Source organism: Triticum urartu, chromosome 7A (genome assembly GCF_056163025.1).
Source record: "Triticum urartu cultivar PI428250 chromosome 7A, HENAU_Tu73, whole genome shotgun sequence".
In the NCBI taxonomy this organism is placed as follows: domain Eukaryota; kingdom Viridiplantae; phylum Streptophyta; class Magnoliopsida; order Poales; family Poaceae; genus Triticum; species Triticum urartu.
This window is the reverse complement of record NC_141879.1, coordinates 645,906,509-645,916,056: the sequence shown is the minus strand read 5'-3', so window position 1 is coordinate 645,916,056 and position 9,548 is coordinate 645,906,509. Positions and strand designations below refer to the sequence as shown.

The window sequence follows — 9,548 nt, the reverse complement described above, 5'->3', positions numbered from 1 at the left end:
CAAGATGCGCCATTAGTAACTTCGGCATACTAATGGCGCACTGTTCAATGATGCGCCATTAGTATCCTTTGGCATACTAATGGCGCACTGTGATGTGATGCGCCATTAGTATGAATATTAGGTTTTTTTATTTTTTTATTTTCTGTTTTTTGCATAGGTTACAAAATGTATAATTGGACAAAATATAGACAGCACACATCAACAACAGATTCATCGAATAGAATAGAGGGACAGTTGATCTCTTGGCTAACAGCTAACAGCTAAAATCCTCTGGGCTATGACTTCAACCAGGACAGTTGATCTCTTGGCTAACAGCTAACAACAAAGAAGTGCCCATACAGCCAATTTACTGCCCTATAATGATTATAAGAACTAGAAATAAAAGATATATCATAGTACTGAATAGTTGAGTGGTTACAGATCCATCTAATCATGTGGAAAGTCAGTGAGCAGTTGCAGATCCACCATTGCCACCATCTAGTCACGAGGATTGGAGTCCTCCTCAGTCTTGACACTGAGCTTTTGCTTCCCCATGACCTTCAGATAGGTCACCAACATAAACCATTTGAAATGATTAAACAAGTGCACTGGAAGCAATCTAGATCAGCATACAAACATCCATCTTCGGCAACACTTGAAGCGTAACTACTAAAACAATTATGAACCTGAGATAAGTCGAAGAATCTTACAAGGATAAAATAAGTTACATAAATTCATCAAAATAAAACACTACATCTCTGTTTCTAAACCAGAGAGCCAAGAGAAGAACTATAACAGATGTAGTTCTCTGCCTCAACATGCTGTAATAATATTATCTCTGTTGATCCATGTCCATCTGGGTTAATATGAAATGTAAAAAAATTGAATGAGCCAACTTGGTACATCATTACAAATGATTACTTGCTAAGAGAAACAAGTCAGAAAACAAAGCTGCATATAACCACTTAAATATTATGGTCAAGTACTAATTATCAAACTGGCATATCCACTTGTCTGCTACTCCCTATGTAATCAAATGCAAGACATTTTAGGTCACTTCACAGATTTAGTAGTTTGTAAGTAGAAGAATAGAAATTTGAAGAAAAAAATGGTGGATACACACTGAGATCACGGCACATAACAGGTGTTCAAATCAATGGAAAGCAAATGTATTTTGGAGATGGTACCATCCCTCTCTCAGAATAATCAGAGCCCAAAATTCCACATGTTGATCGATTGATATGCCAAACAGGGGGATCGGCTGAGGGGCTCACCGCGGTGCGGATGACGAGCTCGGGGAGGCCGGAGACGTCGGAGCAGCGAGGGCGACGCGGATCGACGGGGGAAGGCAAGCGGCGGCCGACGGGGAAGAAGCTCGGATCCGGCGATGTGGGGGCGCCCAGCTTGAACTGGTGGCCGTAGTCGATGCAGAGGGGAGCTGCGGAGCTCGTGGACACCTTCCCATGTCGCGGATCCGCCGATGTGGTGGGTGAGGAGGTGCGGATCGACGATATCCACCCATCATCATCACCCTTCTCGAGGTTATTGATGCTTGGGTGATGCGGATGCGGTGCTGCGCCTCCTGCGGGTGACGCAGATGCGGTGCTGCGCCTCCTGCGGGCCCTTGAAGCCGGCCTTGCCGGCCTTCATCGACGGCGGGCCCTTTGAGGGGAGGGGACCTCTAGCCAGGGAGGGGAGGGGAGGGGAGGGGAGGGGAGGTGGCGCCAGCGGCGGAGTGGATGCGATCGCCAGCGGGAGGAGGTGGCCGTGGAGGAGGTGGTCGCCGCGGTCGAATGGATCTGGGATGTAGGGAGAGGGGAGAAGGAGAGGGTAGGGGCGCCGGCTGTGGAGTAGAGGGCGGCGGGGGCGGTGGGGGCGGCGGGTCGCCGATGGTGGTGGTGGGGGCGGCGGCAGATCGAGATCGGGGAGGGGGCGGCGGCGAGGAGATGGGGACAAGGGAGGAAGGGGGCGACGGGGGGATCGAGCTAGGGTTTGGCCTGCGGGTGGGGGTATCTCCTTTTCTTTTCTTTTCTTTTTTCTTTTTTCTGTAGATAGATGGATGGATGGATGTGGGATGGAGATATGGATGGATGGATGGATGGACGCCATGTCATCAATCCGTGGACAGAGTTACGATGGATGGATTGGTCCACTTACTAATGGCGCACCAACTCTAAATGCGCCATTAGTAATCCAGGTTACTAATGGCGCATCTTCTGGTGGTGCGCCATTAGTAGTTTTGCAAAAAAAACATACTAACTAGTAATGGCGCACGGTGGAACAGTGCGCCATTAGTAGTTTTGCAAAAAAAGAATAAAAAATATAATAAAGAAACAACATTAGTGGCGCACTTTCCGACAGGTGCGCCATTACTAGTTACCACTAGTAATGGTGCACTGTGTCTGGATGCGCCATTAGTATGTTTGGACAGGCGCACTAGTTCAAAAAAAATTTGATACTAATGGCGCACCCTGGGCCAGGTGCGCCATTAGTAGTTTTAACTCTAATGGCGTATCAGAAGGTGGTGCGCCATTAGTATATACTAATGGCGCACCACTTGTCTGGTGCGCCATTAGTGTCAATCCCATCTATAGCCCTTTTTCTAGTAGTGTCAACATCATGTTGATATTCAACCCAGGGTTGAAGGACACCTGAAGGATGCTGGACACATCCAGGACCCAGCATGAGTGTGCACACAAATTTTTGTGCTGGGACATCGGAAGACCTTGACTCAACTGTTGAGGGAAACCAGAAAGAGTCAAAAGGTAATGATGAAATCTCCACTATAGATATGGATTCAGGAGAATCATATAATAAAGACTACATTATGTCGACATTTATTTATCATCATGAATTGCAAAAGACCTTGGATTGGATCTAGAACCTAAGTCCATGCATGGCTGAGTGTCTAAAACGCTCTAGGTTATCCAAAGGAAGGCAACAATTGAGGATGCGCTCGCTCTCAAGAAGAGGGGTATTGACCTGATCAGTAGTACCCACTCCTCTGAATGTGTTCCCTGGGGGATCATAGTGAGTTTTTGTTCATGAGAGGAATGAGAACAATGAGGTGGTGAGACATGAAGCGAGGCTTGTAGCACATGGGTTCACGCAGAGACCCTTCATCGTTTAAGATGAAACATGTTCTCCTGTTATGAGTGGATTAATGTTCCAATATTTCATATCACTGGCAGTGAATAATGAATTTGTATATCCAACTGATGGATGTTGTGACTGAATAATTGTATAAGCCACTTGATTCAGATATCTCTATGATAATTCCGAAGGAATGGAAATTCTGAATTTAATCACAACATGTGTTGTGTAAAGCTTCAGAAGTCATTATGACTTGAAGTAGTTGGCAATGATGTGGTAGAACCGACTGAGTGAGTTCCTTTATTAGAAGGTTACTCAAACATTGATGATTGTTCATGTATATTCATCAAGAAATGCAAAGAGGGTTTTTGTACAATTTCTGTGTATGTTTATGATCCGAGTATCATTAGAGCTACACAAGAGATACATGATGCAATCATATCATCTTAAGACGGAGTGTAAGATGCAAGATTTGGTTGAGACCAAACTTTGCTTGAGTTTGGAACTTGAGCGTATTCCTTCGGGAATATTTGTTCATCAGTCCACATTTATCCAAAAGATTGTTGAAAGTTCAACATGGATAAGTCATATCCATAAAAAACTATGGTTTTGAGATCTTTGGATTACTAGAGATAAGGACCCATTAAGTCTTAACGACAGTGATGAAGAGATATTTGGACGTGAGTTTCCATATCGCGGTGCAATGAGAGCACCGGTGTATCTAGCAAACTGCACCAGGCCTGGTATGTCATTAGCAGTGACTTTATTGGCTAGATATGATGCATCACTGATTAAAAGGCATTGGGTTGGTGTGAAGAATATTTTTGCATATCTTCTGGACACCAACATCTTGGTTTATTTTATGATAAAAATCAAGATATGACCATGGTTGGATATTGTGATGCTGGGTATATGTTTGATCCCCATAATCCTAGATCATGGACTGGTTTTTGTCTCCTCGAATGAAGGTGTGACTTTCTGTGGGAAGTCGAGAAGACATATTTTAGTGGCTGCATCCACTAGTCATTTTAAAATCATTGATTTGTATGAAGCATCACATGAATGTATGTGACTTCACAGAATGATGAACTTTGTTGAAAGTTCAAGTGGGATTGGTTGATAGAAACCACCCATCATTATCTATGAAGATAATGTTGTTTGTATTACGAAGATGCAGACAGGTTATAAAGAGCAACATTGGCTTATGAATGGCTCTAAAAGTATTTTATTCCCCATGAGTTGAAGAAAGGTGGAAGATAAATATCTTGCAAATTAAGTCATGTGATAATTTTTGTGATTTATTCACAAAGTCTATCAAGTTCTTCATTCCACAAATAAGTTAGTGGAATTAGTATGAGATGACTTTGATATTTGCAAGGTTCAGGGGGAGTGCACTCTTGAACGATAACCTGTTCGAGATCTTGGGATCCTTGATATTGCACTCTTTTCCTTTATGAGTTTTTTCCCTACATGGTTTCTCATAGAAGGTTTTTAATGAGGCAATAGTAATACAAGCATGGTGATATGACATTTTCTCCTTATTTTCCCACTGGGTTTTGGGGAAGGAGTTTTTCATGGCATATTACGTATATCTCATATTTTTTTCACAAGGTTTTTGGAGGAGCACTTTTCAAGATGATGACTCTACATAATCAAGGCGGAGATTAGGGGGAGTGTTAAGAATTAATTAAATATATTTAATTATGGATAATCTCCACCTTGTAAACCGACAGGCGGTTAGCCTTTTCTAACTGTCGCGTCTCTCCTCGCTCCCTCCCAAATGGATATGTCCATTCGTTCGCATCCCTTGAGTGATATATAATGTACAGAGATCATCAATGAAAGAGATAGAGATTCATTTGTCTTCCTTGTTTCACATCAACCACATCCTTCACCGACGACTTTGAAGAGGTCGAGGCGGTTGTGGCTCAGACGAAGCGTGTACATCGTCTTTTTGTATTCCGCCCAGGTGAACGGCCGGTACCGGCGCGGCGCGTCGGCGGTCACCGTCTCTGGGAGCGCCGAGACACACTCGTGCAACGCCGGCGCCGCGAAGTAGATAGCTGACAGCCTTGGCTTGCTGGTGCTGGCCATCACCCTATGCCGGATGCTCACCAGCTTCCCATTTGTCAAAGCCTGCAAAACAGAGGGAGAACAATTCACGCTCAGCTCATCTGGCTTTAACTGCCAGAGCATAACGGGAAAAAAGTGTTGGTTCAGATACTACTAGCACTGCTGGTCACCTGAAGAAGGTCACCGACGTTGATGAAGAAGGCGGCAGGGTCAGCCGGAACTTGCACCCAGGCGTCCTCGCCGCGGCCGTCCGGCAGGAGCACCTGCAGGCCATCGACATCATTGGCACGGAGGACGCTGAGGATCTGTGGGTCGGAGTGCTCCCCGAACCCGACGGCGCTCGCGGCTTTCACGCCGCCATCGCCGGTGGCTGAAGGTGGGTAGTTGTTGATTCGGACGAGGGAGTCGCTGTCCGTGGTCGTGACGAGCCTGCTCAAGGACGCAGGGTCCCGGAGGCCCAGGCCTTCGCCCAGCAGGTCAAGGATCTGGCAGGCGAGGTGCCTCACCGCCTGCACGTACTCGTTTACCGCCTCACTGGGGAAAAAAAGTTATTTGAGATTGTTTTTCTGTCACAGGAGACGAACTAAGGTACATGCTTCACTGTTTTGCATGTCTCCATGCATTGAGACGATGGAGCTGCAAGGGTTCAAGTAGATATTTGGCATTACAGAGTCGCATGTACGGATTCTTCTTTTGACTTTTTTCTTCGAGGGAGGATTCTCTTTTCCTAAACTTCTCCCGTAAGCCCTCTCCCCCGAACCTAATTTATTTGGGCTTCTCAATTAGACCCATAAGCCTCCCCCATTCATTTGGGCCAAAGCCCAAACGAATTACTGTGGGGACGGCCACGAAGGCCCTATTTGGCGGCAGTCCCTTGGAACGAACAGGCCAGTCCATATGAATGTATTGGGGTGTTTCGGTTTTGAGAATCTTCTATAAGGTTTCCCTGGTTTTTCTCTACCTTATCTTTTTGTATTCTATGACTAGTTTTCACTTGGTTTTTTTAATGTTTCCTTTTGTTTCTTATATCTTTTTTTTAATGGATATGTTCATACTTCATTCAAAATTTGGAATTTTAATTCAGCTACATCTTTAAGACTACTGGACGTTTTTTTTCAATTCATGAAATAGATGAACTATTTTAAAATTGTGAAATTTTTTCAATATTTTTCAAAATTTTAAATGCGTGAATAGTTTTTCAAATCCATGAACTTTTTAAAATATGTGAACAGTTTTTAGAATGTGCACATTATTCTTTGTCTATAAAATATCAGAAGTTGGCTTTTCCATGGACTAGTAGAGGTTGGTTTTTTCGCTGGCGATGGGGACCAAGTGAGCGAGTCAAGGCGACCAAACCAGCCAACGAGTGTGAGCGAGCAAGGCAACTGGACAAAGAACTATTGGAGGAGAAACAATTGTGTCCTTTGAATTTTTCCATGCATAGATAGTTTGCAGTAATTAGAACACTAAGTAGTAAAACAACAAATAACTATATAGTACTTTGATAAAATGTTTCAGAACGTATCAAACACGGAAAAATGGCGCCCTTCCCCCAATCAACTTGGCGCCATGTAGGTTAATAGCTATTGAATCATAAAATATTGAACTCCTGTGATTCATGAATTAAACATGATGAAAATCACGCATTAAGTACTATTTATATTATATATACATGACTTAGACCTCACACAGTGGGTATGGGTATGACAACTGTTTATGATGTAGCCTCATCTAATGTCAACTAGGCATAGTGCTCACACGCCATACTGTTAATTGAGGAAAAAGAGAGGATGTTGGTATCATGTCATGAAATAAGGTGCTATTGTAGGTCATACAAAACACCCAACATATGATACTATGTAGCATCATACATTTTTATCATCCACATGATACTAATCTATGATACCACCCACCATGAGAATTCTTATTGGCATTATCATACAATTAACTTAAATGTACACCATTTAGCAAACTAAATTATCTATTCGTACGTAGCTGATGTTTTAGATTTTATACGGCGTCATGTGCTTTGACTCTTTTTTTGTATTCATATGCTATTGCACAATGTGAAAAAAAATCACGACATGTCTAATGCTATTATTCTCGTCTTACAAATCTAAATGATTAAAGTTCTAAAAGTTTCTGTCGTAAGTTTGACTACACAGTAAGTCATTTCTGAAAATGGAGGTGGTATTTCGCTTAGCCATGCAGAGATTAAGATATGGTGAAATACATATATAATGAAGATCTCCGAAACTTGAGATGCAGTATCATCATATGCAACAGCATGATGACACAACAAGAGTACCAGGAGTATTAAGCACTCAAAAAATAGCGCGCTATAGCGCCACAAATAGCTCGCTATAGCGTTCTGAGCAATCTCTCGCTAAATGAAATCATTGTACAATCATTTGCTATAGCGTTATATAGCTTTGACATGGCGGATTTTAATTAAGGGCTGCCCTATTGTTTTTTCTTGGTATTTAAGCAGTAGCAACCAAACAATATGCCGCTCCGAGAACAAAGAAACAATGAATATAGGTACAAGTTTATTCATGTTCATGTGCGAAAGGGACACTGCATGCATGCGCCCATACGGGCCATACCTGAATCGCGAAGGGTCGTCCCTATCGATGGCCCTGGCCTTGCGAGCCACCACCTCGGGGTCCGTGTGGAGGATCAGGTACTCCAGCTCGCCGACGTCGCCGTGGGAGCCGATGCTCCGGCTGCCGTAGCCCAGGGGGTCCGGCGGGCCGGCCCGCTGCTTCTCCTCCGCCGGGCGCGCGAAGAACGCCGCGCTGGCCGCGTCCAGCCGGGCGGACACCCGCGGCGGCACGCCGTGGTTGACCGCCTTGAAGAATCCGCGCTCGCCGAACGCCTCCACCATCTGGCGGGACAGCTCCGCCCGCCCCGCCGGCGCGGACATGTCGATCGTGGGAATGCCGGCGGGCGCCATGTCCCGGCACGCCGGTGCTGCGGAGGACGACGCCGGTGCTGCAGAGGACGCCACCATGGCGCACGCACGCACGTCTTGGCCCCCGCAACCAGCTGAGCTGATCGGACCTTTTACCGGTGTTGTGTTATTTGTGTGTGTGCGCGCGCGTGCTCCAATGGCGGGTAAGGTGGTGTGTGTTGCTACTTCGAGCTTGCAATGGGGGCAGCCAGGTGGTTCGTGGCCGTGTGTGTGGCGATATATGGAGCTCCGGAGATTCCTATTGGATTGCTCGGACTTGGACTTGGTTCTGCTGTTGGCGTGTTGTCTTTGCTCTAATCGGGCTAAACCGTCTGATTAGTTTAGTTGTCGGGGATGATTAGAACCAGTTGTACTACTCGCTTTCTCTAAATTGCCGGCCGTCGTATATTTTCTATTCCAACGGGTTTGCGCCGGCGGAGAGCCGGCGAGTGTGGAGAAAGATCTTCTGTGCTTATTTGTTGACAAGTGGAGACACGGCCCTAGTGTTAGAATAACTAGATGACCCGTTACGCCACATGCGCCAGATAAACGGCGTATTATTTGAATAGCAAGGCCTCTCTTTTATGGTTGTAAGAGTCAATGATCTGGGGTTCATAGATGGTATTACACATCACACTTTAACAACAAAAAATGTAAATATATATGGCATATATAAAAACAATTAGCCTCTTGAAAGAAACAACGAATCCATAACAATTCCCCATAACAGAAGGGGATGTGTACATCACCCAGTCAAGGAAATCAAGAGTGGATGTACATGAGCTCTAAAACAATTTTTAACATTTCATTCATACCTAATTTGGTCAGGGATTTATTAGCCTAGGAAGTAGCAAGGCTTATAACGATAAAACATACTGCATACTCGCAAGGTTTTGTCAGCTAGGCAGGGTAAGAGAATGTTTTCATATGAGTAGATGATCTGGAGCCAAGGATGTCATCATAATAACTAAGTCTTTCCCTAATAATAAAGTACGGGTTGAGTCTCTCGAATTCATCGTCGCGGCATTATTACAAAGAGATCCCTGTGTTTTTTTAATATACAACCCACAGTCCTTGAAATAAGTCATAAGTCAGTCGAACCGATACGGGCGAGATAAAAAAAATAACTCACCCGCACGACTTCACGACCCTGCTCCCAATCCTATCTGACTATCTCCGCCTCCGCCACCTCCTACCACGCGACGCCCCCGCCGCCGTGCGCCGTCGGCTCTCCCCTCTCCGCCCACCCCCTTGCATGGCTTCCAGGGTTGGATCTGCCGGCTGCCCGATCGATTTTGCCTTGAACGCGAACATGAGTGTCGGATTTCGGGTTCCAGCAGACCCTTGAGGTTCGAACACTGGGTTGCGCGCTGAGATTTCGCCCCCTACCTACCTGCGCCCCTCCGCCATGTTAGGATCTAAACTAAGGAAAGAACAACACAAGAGACAC

At 45.1% G+C, this 9,548-nt stretch overlaps 1 protein-coding gene across 1 annotated transcript; it reads right to left on the bottom strand.

Moving 5' to 3' along the window:
- Nucleotides 1-3,301: 3,301 nt before the first annotated feature.
- Nucleotides 3,302-8,663, bottom strand: LOC125519237 (gibberellin 2-beta-dioxygenase 2-like). The gene is made up of 3 exons (XM_087536167.1): nt 7,752-8,663; nt 5,316-5,679; nt 3,302-5,208 (listed from the first exon to the last, which is right to left on the bottom strand). Exons 1-3 carry the CDS (start codon nt 8,156-8,158, stop codon nt 4,951-4,953), a joined length of 1,029 nt encoding a protein of 342 aa, XP_087392293.1. The 5' UTR covers nt 8,159-8,663; the 3' UTR covers nt 3,302-4,950.
- Between the last annotated feature and the right edge of the window lie 885 nt (nt 8,664-9,548).

Coding starts and splice junctions, on each gene's coding strand:
- LOC125519237 (XM_087536167.1), bottom strand. CDS start 8,158: ATGGTGGCGTCCTCTGCAGCACCGGCGTCGTCCTCCGCAGCACCGGCG. Junction 5,680..7,751: donor GACGACCCTTCGCGATTCAG/GTATGGCCCGTA, acceptor TTTTTTCCCCAG/TGAGGCGGTAAACGAGTACG. Junction 5,209..5,315: donor ACGTCGGTGACCTTCTTCAG/GTGACCAGCAGT, acceptor TCTGTTTTGCAG/GCTTTGACAAATGGGAAGCT.